This window comes from Synchiropus splendidus, chromosome 5 (genome assembly GCF_027744825.2).
Source record: "Synchiropus splendidus isolate RoL2022-P1 chromosome 5, RoL_Sspl_1.0, whole genome shotgun sequence".
NCBI lineage: Eukaryota > Metazoa > Chordata > Actinopteri > Syngnathiformes > Callionymidae > Synchiropus > Synchiropus splendidus.
This window is the reverse complement of record NC_071338.1, coordinates 16,966,869-16,992,801: the sequence shown is the minus strand read 5'-3', so window position 1 is coordinate 16,992,801 and position 25,933 is coordinate 16,966,869. Positions and strand designations below refer to the sequence as shown.

The 25,933-nt window shown below is 42.3% G+C and overlaps 1 protein-coding gene across 1 annotated transcript; it reads right to left on the bottom strand.

Annotated features, from left to right (window-relative positions):
- Positions 1–410: 410 nt before the first annotated feature.
- On the bottom strand, positions 411–24,460 carry mybpc3 (myosin binding protein C3). The gene is made up of 30 exons (XM_053866210.1): positions 24,436–24,460; positions 22,103–22,372; positions 20,128–20,229; positions 19,882–19,959; positions 19,457–19,605; positions 19,231–19,348; positions 19,111–19,159; positions 17,476–17,535; positions 14,490–14,653; positions 14,292–14,424; positions 14,195–14,197; positions 13,891–14,015; positions 13,705–13,810; positions 13,472–13,638; positions 11,443–11,608; positions 11,268–11,374; positions 11,151–11,180; positions 10,930–11,069; positions 9,150–9,309; positions 8,973–9,077; positions 8,707–8,895; positions 6,250–6,384; positions 5,835–6,002; positions 4,898–4,986; positions 4,569–4,764; positions 4,363–4,502; positions 2,697–2,856; positions 2,495–2,631; positions 1,986–2,172; positions 411–575 (listed from the first exon to the last, which is right to left on the bottom strand). Exons 1-30 carry the CDS (start codon positions 24,458–24,460, stop codon positions 547–549), a joined length of 3,687 nt encoding a protein of 1,228 aa, XP_053722185.1. The 3' UTR covers positions 411–546.
- Positions 24,461–25,933: the final 1,473 nt, after the last annotated feature.

Sequence of the window (25,933 nt, the reverse complement as noted above, 5' to 3'; positions counted from 1 at the left end):
ATGAGTGAGAAACCAGGCAGATGAACTTGGTGACGTCATGCATGTAACTGGCTGGTGTCCCAGATCCTAAACAAGCTTTAGTCACTAAAGTACCTGGAGGTGGCCTGGAGCCTCGGGGGGGGCATCACCAGGTCACTTCCTTCTCACACCCAAAGAAGAAAGACACCTGTTGATGAGCGTGACGCTCATGTAGCGCAGCTAGCTTGGACCTCCATTCCGCTGAAGTGTGCTGTCTTCGTCCATCAAAAGTCTGTTTTCTTTCTTCCAACAGTTTATTGTGATGCAAACAAGCCAAAACAATCAGTGTGACACAATACTTCTAACCTCCTCCAACTCCAGGTTTTGTACTCATGAGCAGCAAACGTGCCTTAACTTGACAACACAAGAGGAAGCTCAATCGAGTGCTAAATGTTTGTGCCGTGTGAAGTGAGTGTGTTGAAATGTGTCAGCCAGGCAGGAGACACATTTTCTGCTTGTTGTCGTCGCCAAAACAGAAGCACAGCAGCACGAGCTGCTGCCATAAACCGAGTCAGCGCAGCCCACCGTCTACTTCTTCTCTTCCTTTGTGATTTGAGCTGCAGAGAGAAACAGAAGAAATTACTTTTTTTTTTTCATACCAAGGAAGATGTCATCTATTTTCTTCACAGACTTCAATCATGATCGGTGATATAAAGATTCTGGTGACAACTAACAGGCAGATTTATCAGTTTACAAAAATAATCATGATGCTAAGCAATGGTTTGAATATTTCATAAAAGCATGTGTGTTGGTTACTACTTACCTGCCATGAATATTTATTTGGGGGGATTTACATGCAATTTTATCTAATCGAGTTAACAAAAAATAATGTGGATTATTTACTTGAAAGAAATGGACAGAAATATCTGGGGGGGGATGTTTTGTGCCTATAATTCCAAGCTTCCCTGAATGCAACAGATTATTCTTATTTAAAGCGCATCAGGACCTCACATCATACAAGAGAGAAAACAAACGAAAGAAAATCCAAAACTGTTTCCCCTCAATGTTGGGTCCTATCTGTGGTGTATTCGGGCCCTTTGAAGCTGTTGTGCTGCAGATTCCTGGCTGGTTTCCTTTTGTGTCTAGAGAGAGGTAGGGACCGCTCTGAGAGACAGTTGTGGATTTGCTTCGATGAGATTTGAGTCATTTTGTTTTCCTGTACTGATGGACCTTGACTGACGCTTATTTGGGAACTCCAGGGAACTATGTTGAAATTCTTCCCCCTTCTTTTGAAGAAACCAAGAGCGTTTTTCAGTAAAAGTACTTTATTATAATTGAGTTTGAGTTGGGTTTAGAGTCCAGGTTAAGGTTAGCCGTTTGTTTTGGACTTAAGCTCAAGGGGAGGGGCTGGGGGAAGGATCATGTCAATGGGAGGTCCTCGCCAAAATAGCAAAACAAATGTGTGTGTGTGCATGTGTGTGAGACGAGACACCCCACAATGCCCCCACAAGGATACAAGGTGTTTTGTTTATCCTACTGTGTGGGGGCCAATTCCTGACAAAACACTGTCCTTGTGGGGATATTTGGCTCAATTTGAGGATGAAGACAGTGGTTAGGTTTCAGTTTGGTTCAGGTTAGCCATGTGTTTTGGATGGTTAGGTTTAGGGTGAGAAGCTGGGGGAAGTGTTATGTTGATGAGAAGCCTCACAATATGGCCACAAGGATAGAAATACAAATGTGTGTGTGTGTGCATTCAGAGTTATATACAAGTTCATTTTTTCCCTTCAAAATGTGTTTGAGTTGTGAGTTGGTGGTGGAAGCTATTTGTAAGCAAGTGCTATTGACCATCTCCTTCACCTACCTACTAATAACTAGCCTGGATCACCATGAATTTAGGAGTTAGTGCAACACTAGAGAAGAGCTCCGGTTGGAAACTTTATCAGATTGAAGTCTTTGATAGATGATACAGTTGGTCAGTTCCATGTAGGTCCTTCTGTCGGAGTCGACGCGACGTCACAAATACTTACGGCGAACCTCCAGTTTGCACTCGACGCTGTCCTCGCCACTGTCATTGACAGCTTTGCACGTGTACACTCCTCCATCGAAGGTGCACGGTTTACGAATTTCCAGGGTTACAATGCCTTGTTTACTCAGCATACGGTATTTGGCTTCGTTGGTGATGTCCATCTTATTCTTGTACCAGGTCACCTTGGGCTGACAGAGCAGATATTTTGGTCATGTGTCTCTGTGCTGTTGGTTATTCAGCTGTCTCGGGTGCAGAGTCAATTACAAAACAAAAACGTTTTTCTATCGACTAAATAGGTTGAAAGGTAAAGGATTTACAGTCTCATCGAAATGCAATGCATTCATGAATGCAAAAGCAAATTCAATGGTGAATGCCATCGCTAACAACCACTGTGATTCGAGTGTAAAGTGATGACAAACTGTGCATGATGTGAATGTACTGCAGAACTGGTTTATAATGTAGCTTTGAATGTGATGATCATTTTGGGTCCTCATCGTCTTCTCCACTCACCTTAGGGGTTCCGCGCACTGAACAGCTCAGTGTTGCGTTGTACCCGGCGATGACCGAGCGATTGACAAGAGGATGCGTGAACTTCGGCGCCTCTGAGAAGTCCAGGTCCTTGTAGGTGGGTGGTTTATAGATGATGCCTGTCATGACACAGCAGACTGGTGAGTAAATGTGTCCAGTCCATGTTCACGTTGGCAGCGCTCACCTGTTTTCTGGATGTAAACACCCTCTTTGGTGTTGCATGGAACCGGACTTGGACCCACCAGGTTGATGGCGAAGACCCGGAATACGTACTCATTGCCCATGATGAGGTCGGACACTACGCAGTTAGTTCTGCGGTACTGGTCGCAGACGGTGAACCATTCCTGCAGAGGAGCCAGAAATACTGAAGCATCTCTGTTGAGCATTTAAATAATCAAACAGGAGTCAGGACTTTGTGAGACCCAAATGTTTAAATTTATTCAGGATTAAATCTGTTATGTAAGGTATGTCAGAATCTATGAGTGGGAATTAGAGAATTGTAGACTCATCTCATGTCTAATCCAGTGTTTTTCAACCTCTCTTCAGCCGCGGCACACAAATCCTGAGACACATTTCAGCCAAATTGCAATGAAACTTAGTTGAACGTTTTGCAGAAAGTCCCTTTTAATTTGTGAAAATATTTAGCTACTGACACTGGGCTATTTGCAGAAACAAAATGCAGAAAATATTTTTTAAAAATCCAGAAAAGGGTGGGCAATGTGGCAAAATGATATCAGGATTTATCTATTTTGAAGAAATGATTCAATTCTATAACAATCTCACATGAGACTAAGTTGTAGGTTTCTGGTCGGTGTTAGTCCTAAAGGAAAAAGAAAAATGTGACAATTTATACATCATACACATAATTTCCAGACAAATCTTTAACATTCTTTGCCTCAGCTTCATAACCTCAGTGATTCTTTCTTTCTTCACATTTTCGGGCGCATTGATTTGGTTCTGCATTGAATTTTTAGCCTACTTTTTAACCACAGAGCAAACTGTGAAGGTCGTGTCGATAAAGACAGTCGACATGGAACACACACCGTTCTGTCGCGAAGGTTGAAGTTGCACATTTGGCCGCCTTCTTCGCTGTGAGTGTGTCTGGGAAGAGGAGCACCATCCACAGAGTACATGCGAGCGATGCATCAGCATAGATCTATAGTGTATAGAAGGAATGTGACTGAATGTATGTGATCTCCTCACGTTGGTAGGTGGTCAACAAGTTTCCAATTGTTCATGGTTTGATGTCATCATATCGTCCACTATCTTCGGACAAATGAGGTGAGACTGGATCTTTGTGTATTGTTATTACTATATTATTACAGTGATTGTACTGCCTTCTTGTGCTAAACACTATTTAGCTCTCTGTCAATTCATCATCAGCAGCAGTCGAAAGTAACTAAACTACATCTGTTCACGATTCAAATGAATTGTTTTCTTGCATGCTGTTTTTTTTTTTTTTTCAAAACAATGTCCTCGCTGCTCCCTGTTTTCCCTTCAGCTCAGGCTTGGATATATTTTCATCTAATAATTACATTTTCTCTCTTATCGCAGGGCTCTGTGTTTCACCCTGAGCAACATGATACTCGGCAGATATCAGAGAAGGAGCTACAAGTGGATCTAATGAGATCTAATAGTCACAGCCGTGCAACATGAGCCGCGGGTGCTGGCCAGAAGAACAATAGTCTTGCGTCACCGCACCGCTGGTCCACAGGGGAGATAAGATTAGTCTTGGCAGCAGCACGTCGCGGAGGACGTGGCCTCTAATGTGAACTGCTATCGACTGGTGGGCATTTAGTCAATTCAAATGATGGTTTGGAGGTGGAGAGCCCCTTCACTGCAATAGTTACCATGGTTTTCTTGTCAGCTTTCTGGACGCAGTACCCGGTTATTTCACTGTTGCCGTTGTCTTTCGGAGGCTTCCAGTCCAAGGCGACGTTAAACCCCCAGACATCGCAGACTTTCAAGTCCTGTGGAGGACCAGGTACATCTGCAAGAGAGCTCAGTCACATTCCTCCGTCCGTCCCATGTTCTGCAGTCGTCTGCTCCTGCCTACCGACTATCTGCAGGGTGATGCTGGCCGAGTCCTCCACGTTCTCAATCTGTACGTTGAGATCGTACTTGCCCGAATGTTTCCTCTCTGACTTGCGAATGAAGAGGATCGTGTCGACCTCGCTGTTCCGCTGGCTGACCAGTGCGGGGTCCAGTGGTTCCTTATCTTTGCTCCATGTCACCTGTGGCCTGGGCTTACCCTAAACATGGGCAGAGAAGAAGAACTGTACGAGTGAGAAGCCAGTTTCGCGCTCAGTTACGCAAAAAAACAGAGGCGATCCATTTCTGAAGTTTAAAAGCATGAAACTCTTAGTTCTGTAAAAGAGGCCAAACCTGAAATGGGATGACCAGATTGACTGATTCTCCAACTTTCTTGATCAAAGTCTGACGAAGTTGCCAGGGAAGCCTTATTTTGGGACGTTCTAGGAAAGACACCACAAAAGCAAATTATGAATGTCTTCAACAAACAACTTCAAACGTGCTTTTCTGTCCTGCGACAGTATTTTGGTATGAAGACGATGAACTGGAGCAGTGTTTTTCAACCTTTTTTTAAGCCGTGACACACTTCCTTCATTGAAGAAAATCCAGAGTCACACCACTAAAGGAACCTGGACCAAGGCGCAATTGTGCTTTGCCGAATGTTCAGAATAATATTCCTTTTATCTTGTGAAAGAATCTAGATACTGACACACAATGTTGGCTTCTTATTTGCAGAAATAGCAGAAAGTGCATTTGTTTAAAATGTCTCCAGAAAGGAGTGAGATATATGGCAAAAATATGTTATCATTTATTTATTTATTTATTTTAAATAGCGATTTTGTCACAATCTGTTTTGCATGATTTTATTTTAGTTTAGAATTTCCATACATATATTTAACATTTTGATTATTTCTTTCTCTGCATTTTGGATCGCATCTATTTGGTTCTGCATTTAGCCAACATTTTAACCACAAAGCAAACTTTGATGGTCTACGAGTGTCAATAAGGTTTTTGAAGTGAGACGTCTTTCGTCTGGTGTCGCATCTCTGTCAAGAAAAACTCCATCATTCTGCTGTGAAGGTGTGTGGTCAAGTTATAGGTGCATCAGGATTAAAATGTTGTGCGTTTGACTGGCTTCTTCGCTGTGTGTGTGAGGTAAGAGGAGCATCAGTGTATAGTAGGAATGTGACCCAATCCATGTCCGCTGTCATCTCCCATGGCACACCTCTCTCACGGCATAGTCGTGTGTCGCAGCACACCGGTTGAAAAACCCTGAACAAGATGTTCTTACGCATGATCTCGCGGATGGTGATTGGCTGCGCGAGAGTGGCGGCAGCACTTGGGCCGGCCATGTTGAAGGCTCGAACACGAAACTGCAGCCTGTCTCCAGTGGTCAGTCCCCTGACCACCAGTGAGGTTCTATCAGTCAGGCCCTGGATGGCAGGGATCCACTCGTCCGCTGAAGCCAGACCAAAGCAAAATATTTTTATCAGTCTATATATTGTTCATCTACTTTTAAACACCATTTACAAATAAATGTGTCGCTCATGTCAGACATCATTATACTGACGATTGAGTTTTCATTGTTAAGGCACTGCTTTTGTTCTTAAAAAAAGAAAAGGAAAATCAAACAAACAACGCTGGGACACATTGACCACATTGGCAGAAGGCTGAACAGCATGCAGAAGCTTTATTCCAGGACTCACTGCCCTCCTTGCAGTACTCCACGCCATAGCCCTCCAGTTCAGCTGCACCGAGCCTCTCAGGCGCTCGCCACTTCAACGAGATAGAAGTGTCAGTGATGTCGTCCACACAGAGTCCAACTGGCTCGCTTGTTGGTGCTGGAACAGACATGAGAGAGGAGTGCCATCAGAGCAGTACCTTTTTCCTAAATGGCTCCCCCTATGTGGTCCATCTTCATCAGCCTTCAAGTCACACTCTGGGTGTTGTGTTACTCTGTCCATATATATATATTTACAGTTGAATTCTGCACAACCTTCCGCCAGGCTGGTGGCCTCTGACTACCTTAGAGAAGTTTGTGATGGAGCTGCCGTTTCTCCGTGTAGAATCGGTGATACTTCTCAGCCTTCAAGTTAGTGAGCGGAGGGCGGGGCCTGTCCTAGCTTAGTGTGAGAGGCGCGGACGCCTCAGACTGACATGGCACATATGTGCGAGCATTGAAAAGAAAAAGATATATGACGAAAATGAATAAATGATGAAATCCAAGTGAAAGAATAAGTTTTCTCCGACCAGCTGGAGACAAAAATGCAGAAATAATTAAATGTGTAAATACTAAAATAAGTAAGTAAATAAATAAAAACAACTTTTAATGACATTTGCAGTAGTAGTGAATGGCAAAAAAAAACATTGAAAATGAAATCAACTCTGGCCTCAGTAGGGCCACATTGACAGGGTCTACGGGCCACAGGTGGTCTGAACTTTCCCCACTCATGGGAAACATAAAAACATCTGCAGCTTCAGGAATTCTGCGTGTGAATATATTTCATCGGTGTGTGTAAATCAGCAGTCTTTAAATCAGCTATGGTGACGGTGAAGCGCAACATTAATCTCACAGTTACTGCCGCGACTTGTTGACAGCAGGCAGGAAGGCATTGAGTCGTAACTTGCCGCTGCTGGAAGCAAAACATCCAGAACAGCAGCACCTGTCTCAGGTCCAAAGCTGCAACGGATTTACCAAGTCACATGAGACATCTGTGTTGTCTACTGTGACATATTACTTTGATCAAGTGCAGGACTGGAAAAATGCATCTGCTAAAAAGAATTCCATGATGTTTTCAACTACGTATCACAGCTAATATTATTACAGTATAAAGTAGTGGAACACTTTGGATCACGCTCTTGAAATCGGTACCAGACAGCGGCAGCTCCTCTGGCAAAACAGCGGACCCCTCCTGGGAGGCGACTCCAGTAGATGTCGGTCCAGATAGATCTTGACCTTCTTCTGTCAGTGGTGGTCTTCTGAGTTCTTCCTTCAGCTCAGGTGTTTCCACCACACCTGTCTTCTCTTTCTCCTGTTTCTTGTGAGCAGTCTTTGGAAGTTTGGGCTTCGTCATTGTGTCTCTGCTGCGTCTGGTTTTCCTCACGACCAGTACTGAGCTCTCATGGCAGCAGAAGCAGCGGTGACATCAGAACTTACTGCAGTCTCAGTAGCACCAAATCCTTTTGTGTTCAGCTGGTGGTCCAGCAAAGCCCAGGACTTCCTGGTCATTATTTATAGAGAGGAGTGCCACGGATATTTTCCTAATCAGCCGGCTTACTGGTAAATTCACTGCTGGGATCCAGTGATGTCCTCTCTGAATTAGCCCGCATACTCCAGGTGGATGACAGGCTGTTTCTTTTTTCAAATCATCATGCTGCAGATTGACATTCTGCATTGCAAATCTAGATGTGGCCATGCTAAGCAGGAGCTTGCAGCAGAATGTAGTGAGTCAGAGCATAATAGACCTCAGAAAAAAAAGAAGCCGGTCTCTGAATGCAGCTAGGTGAGTCACGCTGCTGACGCCTGTACAGAGTGAGTGGGAATCAAAGAGAACTGACATGAACTGAGTGTATTCAAAGGTGGTGTCGATGTAGGTCCAAGGTGTTAGGGTATAGTAGGCCTATCATCAATGTCTCATAGAAATATTTTTCCCATGTTGTGAACACGTAGTGACAGGAGTGTTGCAAACAAGGGGACAAAGCTAAGATTGCTACTGTTATTTTTTTGTTTCTCTCTTCTTCCAGGTTCTTCTTTTTCTTTATTATTTCCTCTCTGGAGTTCCCGCTGTAAACCATCCGCCTTACACTTTACTCAAATCGGACGCCTTTGTTTTTTCCTGGCACGACGGAATTCTTGTGCTCTGCGATTCTGCCGCGTTCAAAAGATGAGCTACGTTGATGTAACCTTGTCTGGTCTTGACACAGTCGTCCTACATTCTTGACCCCGGTGTAAGAATAGATGGAGCAGAGCAGGTAAGTAATAAGATCCCATGTCATCAATCATCCGGAGGATCAATCCATCAACAGACGCTAAAAACAGCTTGCTTTTTTCTTTTTTTTTTAAAGGTCAAACATGCGATCTATTGAGGCTCTATTGACCACACTAGTTTGTTTCATTTATAAGCTGCGCCTCCTACATATGAAGTCAGTGCGAGGCGACTCACCGACTGGTACGAAAGGCTGCGACGCCGCGCTGTGACCAGACATGCCGATGCTGTTGACGGCGTAGACCCTCATCTCATATTCGACTCCTTCAATCATCCGCTTGGCCTCATACGTCGTGTCAGTGTAGGGGTCAAAGTTCAGCCTCATCCACCTGTAGCTTTTCTTCTTCTTTCTCTCCACAACATACCCTGTTCAAACAATCTGGTGCATCAGTCGAGGATTGTTGTAAAGCGACACATTCTGCTATAAAAGGCGGTTAGTTTACCGATAATCGGCTGTCCACCATCAAAAAGAGGGGGGTCCCACTGGACGACACAGGAGTCTTCACCTACGCTGAGGATTTGGGGGGCCTGAGGAGGATCTGGAACATCTGGGGGGTGTATATGTCACTGCGTCAAACATGCGAGGAACTGTCACGGAAACGCAGCTTCTGATTTCTTACCCACGACTTTAACGTTGATGTCTGCTGTGTCTTCGCCGGCAGGGTTACGGACCACGACAGAGTAGACCCCCTCGTCCTGTCGCTCAGTTCCCTCAATGGTGAAGATACAGTGACCTTTGGTGGTTTCAACATGGACCCTGCCATCGCCATCTATGACAACCTGCAATAAAGTGACAAGTTATTTATGTGGAAAAATCTGTTAATTAATTACATAATAATAATAATAATAATAATAATAATAATAAAGAATCACAGTAGTATTGGTATTAAAATAGCACTGAAACACATGTCACATAAACACACAGAGTTCAACCTACATTTAAATAAGATAGATAAACATACCTTTGCCATATCGCTGGCCTACTGAGTATGTAGTTACATGTATCACTTTGACATGAATTTCTGTGCTGTGCAGATATTTATTTCCATCTGTTCAGTTTTTTTTTTTTCCAACACAGCGCTGCAATACAACAATCCACCAACAGGTGGGTTCGTGGACTCCAGTTGTCACAGAAGCCAAAGAAAAACCATGTTGAAGACTTCACAAAATCAATGCAAATATTATGAAAAAAATATAAACAGTTCATATATGAAGACCAATGTCTGAATAATAATAATAATAAATAAATAAATAATATATATATGTACACACACACACACACACACACACACACACACACACACACACACACATATATATATATATATATATATATATATATATATATATTATTTTTATTTATTTTATTTTTTTTCTTTTAATTGATTTTGTCACTAGTGACCAGGGTAAAAACGAGAGACAGAGATCTGTGTAGAGGGTTGTTTTGAGTTAGCAGTACAGCTTGAATCAGTTAAAGATGTTTCCAAAGAAGTCAGGACCACTTTATGTTTACAATCACCTTGTAATGTCTTCAGTCCATGATTGTTAATAATGACATACAAAACACAACTACAGTCAATCTATAAAGCAACAAACAGCAATTATTTCAAGGCATAAAATCAAAACATTGTGGAGAAAGAATAGAAAATATCCCATCATTAAAATTACAAATGGAACATGCACCTACCTTTTAAACATGGGAGGTTTCAACATAAACCAGCATTAGTCTTGTTTTTATACAGTGATGGTCAAACATTTCTATCTCATGTGAACATCTGTTACAGTCGTGCAGCTGACTTGAGATCACATGCCTTACCTGGCTGGCACTTTCAAACACATGGCGTATTCTTAAAACACTAAAAGTGAGAAAAGCCTTTTTTCCCATATGCTGATAGGCCTCACAGGCGTGTTCTGTCATACACTACATACATATTATTCCAGCCTGCGTCATGAAACTAGCTCATATCATGCACAAAAAACCATGCAGACGTACGTTCTCACTGGTCCAAGTTTGTGTTTTCCCGCCTGTTTCTTCTCCGTCAGCTGTGGCCTGAATTTAAGTGGAGCAAAGCAGTGAAGGCAGCCGCAACGATTCAAGCAGAGATTAGATGCAAAACTGGTCTGAGTCGCAGATTTTAGAAAATTTGTTCAAAACCTCAAATACATTGTCACTTCAACACATTTTGCGTTGCTTTTAAAAATATAAAAAATATGTTAGTTTTTGTAAAATGTCTATTCATTTATATTCTCTTCTCAAATAGTTTTTTTTTTACATTTGTAATTCATTACTGAAATGTATATTGGAACTTGTTTTTTCTTTTTTTTTTTTGATACACATGGCCTCTGAAGTTTATCCAGTTTTGAAGGTAGACATGTTCAGCCAATTATTCTTTGCTGTACCTTTTCCCCCTTGGTCCAGACCACAGTGGGAGCAGGGTCCCCAGTGATCGGCACATCCAGTCGCAGTTTGTTCCCGGCAACAACAACAATGGTGGACTCAGCTGTGCGACCCATGCAGTCCAGGTGGATTTTGGGAGGATCTGTGCAGGTCATGACACATTTTGCTGTCAAGGTGAGACGGTATACATCCACGCACTTGTGTGTGTGTGTGGGGATCTTACCTTGGCGTGGAACATAATCGATCTTCACCTCTGAGAAAACAAGAGAGGATGTTGTCAACTCAGGCAGCTGCTGTGGGAAATATAATATTGGGAATATACAACTGCTCCTGATTTTACCTAAGAAGTTGAGTTTTGCAGAGAGGTTGAAAGCGTAGCCGTTGGGAACAAAGGTATAGTCGCCCTCATCCTCAGGTTTCACGTCATCAATGGTCAACTTGTGCATTCTGCAATGACGGCAACAACTCAATTTTTTTTTTTTTTCCCAGTTTCAGGCCTTCAATGAATTCCTCACCTGCCAATGTGTGTGATGTTCACTCTGGCGTCCGGTTTCACTTCAACGCCATTCTTGTACCAGGTCCCCGCCACGCCCTCATCTGAAACCTCACACTTGAAAACGGCTTGGTCCTTCGCCTGAACGGTGAGGTCCGCGATGCTCTGGTACACCTCCAGCTGTTTCTCTGAGAAATGAGGAGAGAGCAGCCAGCTTAGCCCCCGCGTTGGACAGCTAGTCGCTTCACCTTTTATGGAGTTGAAAGACTGGAACACTCGATGGTGTCTGCACAAACCGTAGATCGTAGAGTACACAGCTTAAACCAGTAGTCACTGGTTTAACCGTAGGGCCGGAGTGCATGGTTGGGCTGTGAGCGCCTCCTAGAGGGCCGATAAAAGTTGTTTTTGTTTTACACCTTTGGGCTGTGAGGGCCGCGAGAGGCTCAACTTTAATACATTAGTCACGTATGGTGGCAGTAGTGTGTCATTGAATTGACTCGACAGCTGCAAATCTGTGACAGTTAACAACTGTAGAGAAGTTATTGAAAAGAAAATGATAAAGAACAGTAAAAACTGTTCATGAAAGCACCTGGTGAAGCAGTTTTGAAAATTAATTTGAACATTTTATTATGGTTCTTACACTCTTTCTTGTGAGTTTAAATAAAATTCTTTTTTTATTCATTTTATGGCAATAGTTTAATTTAGACTTTACTTATATGTTATATATTTAGACATGGTTTTATTATATTTATTTCATTCTGAATTTTATTCAGTTCTTCCAATTTTCTTGACAGTTTGCATCAAGTGTATTTTTGTCCTATTGTCCTTAAGTAAGTTTGATGATGATGAATGTGACTTGTACCTGGTTCTGCTGCTGGTCGGACTTTTCCATGACAAATTTCTTCGCCATGATCACATGGTTTCACGCCATTTCACAAGGTCTTGGTTTGTTTACGTGTAAGTAGATTAACTATGGTTATTGGTCACAAATGACATCAAGAGTAATGACTCAGTTCTATTGCTTGAATGGGCCCCGGGGCCATTTGTTCTGGGAAAGGTTCAGGACCCCTGTCTTAAACATCAGAGTGGAAGTCTTTGCTGCAGCAGGTGCACAGCTCAAGCTTCTGCCTTGATACATTTTCAATCCTTCATGATGGAAGTGTTGGTGATGACATCACATTGTCAGATGTGGTGCTCGGAGAAAGTAAGTTTTCGTCGATTCCTTATTTTTGTCAGTAAGTCATTTATCAAAATTGATATGTTTAAGTGCCGGCCCTTGTTTTTAATATCTAGCAAATAGAAATTGTGTCTCATGTCTCCTAGGATAACACATGATATTTCCCAGTAAAATAACCGGGTGTTTCAGATAAAGAAAATTGACCTGGGAAGATTGACAGGTATGAAATGATCATAATGGTGTCGACTCGATACTGTCTACTCATGTCCCTGTACATGGCCGTCTGTCTCTCGCACCAAATGAATGAAGGATCAATTGTAACGCAAATGACAACACACATGTAACACATCTTCGACTTCCTGTTTGACTCAGCTGTTGCTATGACAACAATCATCCCTCAGTTACAGCACACTTCAATGTGTAGGTTCATCTTAACAGACTTGTTCTATTGTGATTCAAACAGTTTCAGGTTGGAAGCAAAAGTGTCGCAGTGTATTGTAGAAGAGAACGTGTCGACGATAACAGACATGACATAAATTGGCGACATGGTGGGCTGGATGTCGCCCACACGCCCGCCGTACAGTGACAGCATATGATGTGTTTACAACCCTGTAAGCGAAGACGCTGCAGTCACTGGCGTGGGCCTGTGCCCTTCAGGTGAAATATGACTTCTTCTTGTCTAACTTTAGTTGGAATGCGGACTCATATCGCAGAGCAACCTTGACAGGACAAAGACATTACAGCGGCTATTCAATCCTCAAAGAAATACAGCAGGCAGTCACAAGGCCACTGCTCCGCGGCGCTGACACAGAACATGAGTTCATCCATGACAAACTGCTGTGGGCTGAACAACAAATTCATCTCTGACGCTCACCCTGCACCATGAGCTCGGCCACCGACTCGCCGCCGTTGGTCTTCACCTTGTAGTGACCACAGTCTTCTTTGGAGGCCTCATTTATGATCAGAACATGCTTCAGGCCGTCCTTCTTGAAGCGGTATTTGAATGACTCGTCTCTAGTCAGCTCCACGCCGTCCTTCTCCCTGAGCATGGGCCAAAAGTGTTGAGGCACAGTGTTTGGTGCGAATCAATGTCTGATCGTAACCGACCACTTCACGCTGGCTCCCTCCTCTGATACTTCGCATTCCAACTCCACACGCTCGCCCTTCATCACCATCTGGTCCTCCAGATTCTTGAGAATCTGGACAGGAGGCTCTGTAACCGGGGAAGAATGTTTGGTTTACACTTGAGGCCGCGCTGCTCTTAACATTTTCTTCTCAGTTACTCACACAAACCTTTCACAAAAAGCTCGGTGGTGCATTTCTCACCCGCCACCTCGCAGCTGTAGGCGGCGTCGTCAGCCAGTGAGCAGTGATTGATGGTGAGGTAACGCATGTTTCCGACACTCTCAAAGATGTACCTGCAGGTACAGACGCCACTTACACTGTCCAATAGGCTCGATTTGTTTACATTTTAATGTGCATCATAAAAGTGACACACAATCCAGGAAGAGGTTTTTTTTTTATTATTGGTACAGTTAGTAGTTACAAAAAAAATATATTGTTCAACACTAAACTAAAATGACGTTTGACAACTCACTTGCTGGAAGTCGAAACGTTGGCCCACGTCGAAGTGTGTTGAGGAAAAAGGAGAAACATTATTGACGTTTTGATGCACTCATCAGATGTGTCCCTACCTTCCCGTGGGTTGAATTTCTTGCCCATTCTTCAGCCATTTCACGTCAACATCTGCATTTGCAACCTCAATTGCCAGCTTTATTTTGTGTCCCTTGGTCACTTGGTAGGCGGGATCCAACTTTTTCATGAAAGCTTAGGAATCCAGCAGTCAGAGGGTTCAGTTTCACTGGGTTCAGGTTACAGTTCAACACACTCACCTGCGCTCTTCTTCTCTTCCTTCTTCATCTTCTTGAGTCGCTTGAGCATTCCCCGGAGGTCAGTGATGCCATACTGGAAGGCAATTTTCTCATATTCGGAAGCCGGAGCGCTTTGGAGGATGTTCCACACGTCTGTGTCCAGCTCTGCATGAGCCTGCGCAGCACTATGGTGAAGGAAGTCAGGTTTGGATTCATGTTCTGCTGTGATTGACCCACAGTGAACTGCGCGCCATGTTTTAAATCAAAAGTTGACTTAATAAAACATTACCCCCTTTTTTATTGTCCAATAAAGCCCTTCAGAATGACATTGAACAGAGCATTTTTGGAGACTTTTTTATTATGTTTCTGAATTTCCACATTCTGTTTGTCCACTTCATTCTCTGATTCAGGCCATAGGTTTTTCCTAGCTACCTTTCCTGCGACCGCCGCTTTTTCCACTGTTTGCTTTTGTTTATTTCTACCAGTGTGACTTATTACTGAGCTTTCTGTTCTCCTGACTTTTTATCCTTGGTTGTTTGTTTGTGTTTCTCTGCCGGTTTGTTGACGCCCTTGGCTCTTCCTTCTCATATGTCTTTTTTTATTGTTGATAATCTAATAATGATAATGATCCCCCCTCGCTGCATGAAGGAGCGACTTTAACAGTCCTTTCAGCCCAGTGCTATCAGGTCGAACAGCAGTAAAATCTGATGGGACTGATGGATGACCATTGTTGGTCATTTATTTATTATTGATTTATACAACTTATTGTTTATATAATTAAGTATTATACTTATATATACTTATCTTCACATAAATTATGTATTTGGTCGTATATATATATATATATGTGTGTGTGTGTGTGTGTGTGTGTGTGTGTGTGTGTGTGTGTGTGTGTGTGTGTGTGTGTGTGTGTGTGTGTGTGTGTGTATCTTTTTTGGCTGCTGTGACATGTTGAATTTCCTCACTGTGGGACTAATAAAGGCCATCTGATCTCATAGGTATCATTACATCTACTCTTGCTTGCCTGACTCTCCAGTCTCTACACACATTTGGGTCCAGTACTTTTTGTTTTGACAGATTGCATCTATCATAGGTGCCAAATACCATGTGTGCCCCAATTAGGAAACATTTTGTTGCGGGTTGAAAGTGTTGTTTTTAGCGTGTGTGGACTGAAAATAGACACGAGGAACCGGTCCTCGCGGGCCACAGTAGGTGCAGTTTTTGGGGGGGAAAGACGGCTCAGATGGGGCACGACGTCATTGTTTACTGAAAGTTGCAGATCAGCTGGAAATATGGAGCTGGCTTTTTTAAATATGATCACTCGAGGGGCTGCTTCAATTGTTGCATCCGATGGTTGAGAATGAATGAGCTGATTCAGGTAGAACAGCACAGACAAGGTGTGACTCCTTCACTGCTTAGTTCAGTTTGAGCAGACAAACAATTCTGTTGATTTGGGTTGAATTCCAATTGCTTCCTTTAATCCTCGACCTCAAAAACGCTCCCTCCTGCAAAGTGCAGGGACTGTCCTGATTCTCAGGAAGTAAAGTTGAGGAGCAAGTTTGAGCGAAGTACAGTATCTTCCTCAATTTTGAGATTCACCGGCACCTAGGATTCAGGAACACCCAGACTACCCACAATGCTTTGCATATTTTCAGCCAGTTGAAAAAAATGGTGTCCAAAGCAGCGAAGAAAGTGAGCTACAAATGTGTTTTTTTGTCGATGGAAATATTATGGAAATCTTAGTTTAGGCACATTTTATGGATTATTTACCTCACTGTAGCAGAATGTTCACTTTTATTTCACAATATTTTGTCAATCTTTGTGCGACGTCACACATAGTCCCTTAACACTTGGTTTTGAACGCTAAGTTGGGGACTGATCTTGAGGGTAAAGGAAGGAGGATAAAGGGAGGAATTGGAATTCACCCTAAAAATTCCCATCATGTTCCTCCATGGGCTTGCATCTCTCCTAACCTTCCGTGTTTCAGACATTCAGCATTTTGGCAATATGAAAAAATCCTGTGTCTTGTACAAATGGTGCACTGACCATTAGGATAGCGGAAATCTTACATTGCCTCATGCATGTCAGAGACCATTGACACTCATTGACACTTGCTAACAATTATACAGTTCACGGTGACAGACTACTACGAGATTAAGAAACTAGTTAAAATCACAACAGATCAAGCAGAGGTCCGTAGAAGTTCTTACCGACTAGAAGGTTTAAGGAAACTGCTGCTCATTCAGAGGGGAGAACCAACGAGGACAAACACAAACCAGACACGTCAAGACAAAGCATTCAGACAAGAATGATCAACTCTTTTAGGAGTTTAAAGTGACAATATTGAGACGCTGCCCCTGCTGGTACACATGCAGAATTGCGGGGCCAGAAGCGGAAGGTTCTGAGGGGACTCAAAGTGAATTGTTCAGGAGAGATCCGTGGAAAATGTTAATCGTTCCACCAGAGGAGTCAAACTCAACCACAGAGAGGCGGAAATATTATCAAGGTCAGAGAGATTTAGAACTTGGCGCTCATAACTCACATAGGGAGTTCAATTGTTGCCGTGCTTTATGGTACTTGGAGTAGAAGGGCCACTTTATCAGGCTAGTAAACAGATCCATTATGAAGTTATCATTGTGCACTTGAGTTTGACTGGCCTTTCAGTCAGTCTAAGACACGGTTACCAAGGTGCGCAGCAATGGCAATAGTGACAAGAAGAAAGAGTGAGGGTTAAAAAAAAAAAAACCTTGCAAATGAGGCCAGAGTGAGGAGTGCCACTTGTTAGAAGGTTCATCTTAACAGGGGTGATAACAGTGACAGAGTGTCTGGGGCAGCGCATCTGCTCGCGCTCATTAGTGAACATCGTGCAGCGTTTTCACTGGGACTAACTGAGCACATGGATGATGTGGGGAGGTACTCACTCTCTGTCCAGACGCCAGCCAAAATCAAAGACACAGACACATTGTTAGAGAAGAGCAACTGAATGTGGAGCATTGACACTGCGCACCTCTTCTTCAGCAAAGTGCTGAAATCCAGCTCCCCGGAGTCCTCCTTCCCCTCGTTGCTACTGCGGAGATGTGAAGATGCTGTTTACAGTTTACCCACAACACCTGACATTATTGGGTTCGCTTGTTCTTTATGTTAGGTATTCAGTCAGACAAGAAGTCACTCATCATTAGGGGGTGAGCTTTCACGACAGCAGGATGAAAGACAAGCGTGTCATGCGACTTCTTTGTATCTTGTCTCCCATCCCACAGCTGGATTCAAAGATGCGTCTGTGGTTGGTGTGATGATGTTACGCCACACCATGGCTGCACTTCCTCTGTGTGGCAACCTTGCGTGGAAGAGCACAGCCACTGAAAGCCGGAGCACCACTGTACATCCTGCGCTTTCAGAACCATCAAACTGCCATCAGAAGTCACTCGGCTGGAACTGTTAGTGCAGCTGCTGCTGCTGCCGTTTGGATGGCGACTTGAGAGCAGATCAGAGGGCTTGAGATGGGCAGTAATTCACAGATGGATCAATTCGCGCTCTCGCCGTCCATCAAAACTCAGCAGACTGATGCATCGTTCAGACAGCTGGTTCTGTTTTTGAGAGGAAATGGACCTGGTGTTATCAGTCCTGGTTCTGGGTCCGCTGTTCCTCTCACAATCAGAGCGCTCAGTGTTTGAACATGCACCACAGCGTTGCACCAAATCCTCCTCTACCTTGATGCTGAGCCGCCTTTCTTCTTCTCTGCTTCACTCCTGGTTGGTTTGCACAGCGGCCCATTAGACAACATGTTGACTTTAAACCAAACTCTTGATTTGTAACGTGCATGATTGACCAAAGAGCTTTATATGTCGAACCTCAAGATACATGTATTTTTGACGTGTTGTATCCAGAGTGTGGCTCCAGTTCACCTCTGAACCCTCCCAAACAGAGTAGATGCAGAGCAGTTTTCACGAATAAGGAAGAAACTGGACTTTTATTTTTCTGGTATGATAGCTTTTCGATGTATCAGTTTGTTTATTTAATAGTCTCCACTAGAATACTGACATATTTCAAAGTGCTGTCAAAAACTTGATTAGCATTAATGCCTTCATTCTGATATTTTATGCTGCTTTCAAGCAGCAATATGTTATATTTAGACATAAATAGATTATTTTCAGATTTCCTGAGACGACAGGTTTCATTTTGAACAGTCTAAAGTCCCGGAGTCTCCCCAGCTCTCCCCAGCTCTCTGTTAAACGCTCCCTTGGAGTATGTAACTTGGATTATGGGCCGCCTGAGGAGTGTTCTGAGAGTGACGTCACAGCCCCAACTCCACCGCCAACGCAACACTATACGGCAAAGGGGCAGGGCTACCTCTGCAGCAAGCTGAATTCATTTACACAGACAGAAGCAAGAGTTCTTAGTGAGGAGTCGCATGAAAGAGAGAGCGAGCAAGATCTTGGACAAGAGTCAATATAGGAGGTGCATTTATAGCCTGGCGAGAACGTAATGTATTCACAAATTGCAGGCTAATATGTTGTATTAATAAGTAGTTTATTTCTAGTCACATATGTTCCTTTATCTAAAGCGTAAACAGATTTTGGCGCGGGCATGCTAGGTGATGAAAAAAGATATTTTAGCAAATTAAAAAAGGGATTCAGTGACTTACGTGCGTCTGAATGCTGCTCTGATGTCAAAACCTTCTGTGCCACGGGACTCTGAAATGCATTATACATTTGTTTAGCAATGTTTACACCGCTGCAGCATCAGTGTAAGAACGCGTACTCACCATGGACAGTTAAGTCAAAATTACAGCTGTCAAACTTATCTCGAGATGAAACCTCACATCTGTACGCTCCAGCGAAGTTCGCCTTTGCTGCCATTATGTGCATCTCAAATGTGTAGATCTTAAGGCAGATGAGGAATTGAAGTGTTAAAGATATAAATAACGATACAAAGCAGCAGTTCCTGAGGAGGAGGAATTGTGAGGTCGCAAATTTTGGAGGATTTCTCACCTTGGAGTTTCGATCGTACAATTCCTTTAACTGCAGATGTTTCCCAGACTTGCTGGCAAGGTCCATCCATTTCCCTTTGAACCACTTGATGGTTGGTTTCTTCAGCAGAGATTCTGCGTTGACTTTAGCCACAAATATGATGTTCTCTCCTGAGCAGATGACTGAGTTTCACCTTCTGCTCACCTCATGGTTTAAAAGGGTTACACAAGACAGCATCACACTGAATCATGTTTTTTGATAGCGAGAAATACTTTATCTTCCACCACAGTAGGAGCTTCCCTTTCACTTTAGCTTCCCCTGTTCGGTCGCCGATGAAACCTGTCAGTCGGTCCCAACTGTTCCACCCTGCCTGATCTTGCTCTCCAACATAATTTGCAAGAACAATAGCAACTTTTAAAAGCGCATTAGTGGACTCTCACACTCACCCACAGTGACCTCTCCACTCTGAGGTTTCTCTGTGAACAGTCCAGTCAGATCTTGTCTGGTGTCAGGAACTTGGCCCTCTGTAGAAATGTTATCAGCCATGCTTCATATTCAACTTTTTTTCAGCAATAATGTAGCTTTAAGTCAGAAGTGAACAGCACTACATTGCTATCAAAATTCGCTTTCCAACTGAAGATGGAATCTGGGTGGATAGAGACACATCCTTAGATCTAAAGAAACTGGCTCACCCTCAGGTGCAGGGGCCTCCTGTGCAGGGTCCACTGGGGCCGGCGCCTCCGCAGGCGCAGTTGGCGTCTGGGCTGGTTCACCAGTCAGAGCCTCAGCTGGTGCTGTTCACATGATGAAGCCAGAGAGTATGAGGTATGAGAGACGGATCGTCATTATTACCACGCAGTAAACCACGTTGGACGACACAGGTCACATCAGACAGTCGGCTTGTTCATCACCATCGGTTTGGGTCCATTTGCTCCACAGTGGATTCGCTAAACCACTTGTGATGATGATTTGTATTGTTTTGTTTTCGTCACAGTTGCGTGGAACAAGTTCTGAGTGAAACTGTATCGGTTTCCTGACGTATAACAGCAAATGTTATAGGCCCATAACAGAAACCTTATTTTGAAATGTCAGATCAGTCCTAGTTATTGTGTTGAAGTGCTCCTCGGCAACACCACTCCAACCTGGTCAAGGTCAATTAAAAATACATAAATGGGTCCGGAACACACCCCAACCATAGTCTTAATAGCATTTTGGGGAGTTTTGGTTGGTTATTTGCTGCCTTATATTTTTTAAGTTTTAAATTTGAACAAGGAAAATTGCGAATTTCTGTTCAAGTTGACCTCCAACAAGAGATCTGGGTATCCATGGTGCCTGATGGACAAATGAATGATGTGATTTAATCTTGTCTCAGTAAAATAAAGAATCTGTGCACCTTCTTTACAACAAACAAAGATATTTAAAAAAAAACTACAGTTTTGATTTATTCTCGTGATGTAGACTCTTGGGTATATTCATCAGTCTGAGTTGGATGCCATAAGACCTTCAGTTCAGGCAGCATGATTTTCTAACCCCAGTCCTCCTCTTTAATGCTCTCCATGCTCCGTTTCACTGAACATTCATTGGTGCTTCTCACAGTGTGACCTTTTGTTCTTCCCTGCTGTTGATCCTGCTCCTTTCTGCAATGACAACGTCCTATAGGATGATAAACAACAGATCTATGAAGGTTCCCATCATTTGATCTGCTATTTCATTTTCATCCATGGTTTCTCTGGAAGTTCTCTCTTAGTTTTGATGTCAATCCTCATCCTTGATTTAGTCAATGGACGATGATTCAAGCTTGTCATCAGACACTGGAGCCAAGACCAAGCAGATACGTAACAGCAATACGTCTCAACGCTGGAGTCACAAAATATTTGACATTAAGTTTTACAATGACCCTTCTGCTGAGGTTATTGGACAAAACAAGTGCGATTTGTCTCTAAAAAGCGACAAAAAAAGCGTGACGGTACTAGATAATCTAAGGACCAGGCACAAAAGACTTGGACTCTGTGGTAACAGGGAATTGACTTGCAGTTTGATAGCAGTGAGAAGTGTCGGTGAAGTTGTGCAAAAAAATCATGATAAACATTTTGATGTGGCAATTTCAAGTCACAAAAGTTGATCAAGATAACAGGCAACATGCAGTCGGACTTGGAAGGTATCACTGTGTTGTCTCAGTTTTGGTGCAGCCAGTTGAGCCTCGTGACTGTATCCATGAGATTTAGATGATTTTTTTTCAACTAAGTTTCAGTGAACCACCATGAGCACTTACTTTTGTTTTATTTTTGGTGTCATATCATTTCCTTATCATCTGTGCCTGGCCTGGTTTTCCGTCTGCTATCCGAGGCACTCGTGCCTGTCTATCTGAGCTGCAGTCGAGTGCTGCTTACTCATGAGTCAATAATGTGCCACAGAGGGCAAGGTCGCCTGACTGGCTGTCCAAGTGCTTTCAATACGAGCTGCAGACAGCTGAGGGTGTCCACCCACTTTCTCTGAAATTTGACTTAACCCCATTAATCCGAGTAAACGGCCGGTCGAACAAGTACGGCGTTACCTCACCCGTTCAAAGTTTACTGCTCTATTTTTGTCTGCCTACAATGAAGTCCACAGTCATAGCAGAAGGGAAGTTGTCTCATATCCAGGTTAAATTTACAGACAGTCGCTCACCTTTCTTTGGAGCCACTTTCAGCTCAAACTTGACCTTTGATCCTCCAGCAATGACGGCGTAAACACCAGCATCTTCCTGGGCCACATTTTTAATAGTGAGCGAGTGTTTGTTTCCGTCAGCTGTGATCCCGTATTTGTCGCCGCTGGTGATGTCCTTCGTGTTGTTCTGCCATTTGACTTTAGCGTCAGGCTTCTCAGTCTCAGCTTCAAAGAGCACGGACGACCCTTCCTCTGCTTCCTGGGTCTTTGGCTTCTTGACAAATGCTGAAACTTATTGAAAAAAAAAGAGACGTCACTGTGTGCTGCTACACATCTGATATTCTTAACAGACAAAGTGAAGGTTATTGACCTTTAACAAGTTGTACTGTTTCTTATTATACAAATAAGAGTTCCTCCGTCAGTAAAAACTTATTCAGAAGAGATAACATCATTGCTATCATAAGGGGCAAGGGACGACGTTTTCCGTCCAGTTGGTTCTGTACTTCATGGATGGATCTTGTTTGCACATTCTTTACACACAACACAATAGTTATGATCATTTAAACATGTAAAAAAATAAAGGTGAATGCAATGATGAAATCCAAGTCATTATATTTACGGGAATGGAAGGGACAAATGAGTCTCGGCTGTTGTACTGTTTTAGCACACCGGATGGGGCTAACAGGAAACCTTTCAAACCCAACATGTGGGATGAACTTTTTCATGTCTTGTCGGCTGTACTGTACGTGTCCGTGCATTTGTCTGTGTGTGCGTGCAACAGTTATTGGTAATGTATTCCACATATTAAAAATACTTCCTTGTGAACAAACACCATGATGGCGGGCCAGTTGTTTTCTAAAACAACAGCTGTTGAAGTCTTGTTTCTGCCCATCAAAATAATAAAATAGTCTACAGGCAATTTTCATTTTCAAACAGATAAATTACTTCATTTGAATGAAAGGTTTTTCAAGCATAATGATAAAGAGAAAAAAGCTATTAAGGCTAACAGAATTAGCTCTTGAGAACTCGGGAAAGATCTGTATGTTTGAACATAAATTATACATTTGACCAAGTTTATGAAGATGTTACAAGTATAGTTCTTGCAATTTACAGTTTTTCGATAACATCCGTGACTTGATCGTCTCAGGGTGTTTCCAAGGCGTTTTGAGAAGCTCTTCAAAGCTAGGCTCAATAGCAACACTGATTTTCTGACAGTGTTCAAAACAATAATAACCAGAGGCAGCGACATTGATATTGGTCTCATACTAAGGGAAAGCTTGTTGAAATACTTAATCATGAAATAAAATACTCTAATTTAACAAGATTGAACTGTCAACTTAGATTTTTTTTTTTAACTTTTCTGATATTTTCGAAACAGTCTCAACCGGTGGAACCCAAAAGTGTCTCACCAAGATACCTTTCAGTAAACTAAATAAATAAATAAATGATTTTAATTAATGACATAAATGTATTATTTCAAACATGTTCAAATTATCATCTTTCTTTAATATAAAATGCATTGTTATTTCAGAAGAAAAAAAAAGTATAACGGTAATTTATAAAGATTTACCCACAACTCTGAGGTTTTAAATGAGGTTTCAGATACAGTGGCTCAGAAAAATAACATTCCTAACAAATGAAGCTGAAGCTCAGCATGATCATTTTTGACTAGTGTTAACTTCATTAGCGTCATATGGGTTGAAGCAGCATCACACAGTCTGATGAGGGAGTCAAAAAAAGTTCTTTCACACAGATTTCACAAGTTCATGTAAAAAGTGACTGAAAGAATGAATTAAAACAGCACAAAGTCAAGTGCTAATCACTCAGCACAAGTTGCAGGTGAGCTCCAAGGCTATGATCACGGTCCATGCAGCTCTGACAAGTATAGAACAAGTATCACTGTGGTACTGAATCCCAATGTTCCATCTGATGACGCAAGCGCATGCACTACAATTTAATTTCCAGTTTTCCAGTTTATTTACATCTACATTTGCCAAATGAAGACAAATCTATTCATGTGGATTTGGAGAAAAATCCTAGGAGTAAACACCAGATGTCAATACTTATGCACCTTTAACACACTCTTTCACTGAATGAATCCAAAATTGAATCCAAAGTATATATTTTCTTTGGAGGAGGGGGTAGAGGTGGGGGGTGTAGGAGTTTATTATTTATTACTTTGTCAAAGGAAGTGTTACAGATCACGATACACACCTGTGTCTGTATCTGTATATGATTATATGTATATATATATATATATATATATATATATATATATATATATATATATATATATATATATATATATATATACCATTTGGTGTGTGAAAACTTGATATTACGGAGACACTCACCTGTTTTTTTGGCCGGCTCAGGCATCTTCTTGAAAAATCTGTCTTACACCACTCGACAAAAACTTCAATTCAGCCTTTTAATAATTGTCCTCCCCCAAAACAGCCCACCTCACCTGATGCCTTTTTGTTTTGTTTTTTGACTCCACTCTGTCCAAAACACAAGTGCCAGCCATGCACTGTAAAAACACTCTTCACACTCCAGCAGGCAGAAGGCCAGGCCCCGCCCCCCACCCCCACTTACGCCAAGGCTATATTTCAACCATCCTCTCCTCCAACACCTCTGCTCTGTGATAGGAAAGGAAGGGCAGTGGTTAAATATAGAAGACAAAGGCTCTTGGTGCTTTCAACAAAAGGGAGCTGCACCACCGCTGGATGAATAAAGAATGAAGAGATTCCTCATTTCTTGACGTGGGTGGGTGGTAAATGGTCAATTATTCCTAAGAAAGTGATTTTAGGATCATAGCAGTTTAGATAATAGTATAGATCCTAGTATGCTTATCATCATGCCTCATGCTTATCATACCATATTTAGTCTCCTGTCAGTCAGTGAGTTTCATCATTTAACCCGAACAGCAATGTCAGGTTTGATCAGGACTAGGTCTGACTTGCCTTGTCACATACAATTTAAACATTTAACGGAAGTTTGAATAGACCGAGATGTTACAATAACTTAAGAACGGAGAGTCATGGTAGCTTGATCTGCAGGACTCCTTCATTACTCCCCAGATATATTCAAGCATGTCACGCCACATTTGACCACTCACTTAAATGAAAAAACTCACTGAATATTCCAAGACCTAATATACAAGTAGCATGAGTCGCATCATCCAGAGGCTTCTGTCATTCAGTTATCTGCCAGTGGCTGTTTAGTCGGCACAATACTTTATCATTATCTATGTATTATCTATTTACTTATATTTAATTTTTTTGTCATGATATGTGTTTATATATTTTGGATATGTATGTACAATATTGGTCTTTGAATTGTTTGGTGGCTTGTGACTTCACTTTTTTTTTGCTGATACTTTGTAGACATCTCTGACGTTTGTTGTTTATCTTGAATGTCTTTGGTATGAGTCAGTGTCTTTGGCATGACATTTTGAAAATGTTGAAATTCCTTACTGTGGGAGTAACAAAGGCCGTCTAATCTAATGGCCGTGCTGGTGGTTTGATCACGCACTTTAGTTGATCATCCATGTGAGAATGATGGCAAAAAGTTCAAGAAATTGTAGGTATGTTTTCATGAGGATCCTGGAAACAAACTGTGAGACAACATGGCGGGATGAGTGCAGGCAAAAGAGAGTGAAAAAAGAGCGATGAACTGCTGAATCAGACAAATATAGAAAGAATGGAATCTCCACACGCTGCCATTCTTCCTGGAACATGCTCATGCTGAATTCCCCAGTTTGATCTTCATGTTTCTCAAAACTTTCACTTTCATTTCTGTGAGAAAAACAAATCAAGAGGAACAGCAGTAAATTAATAAAAATAATAATAA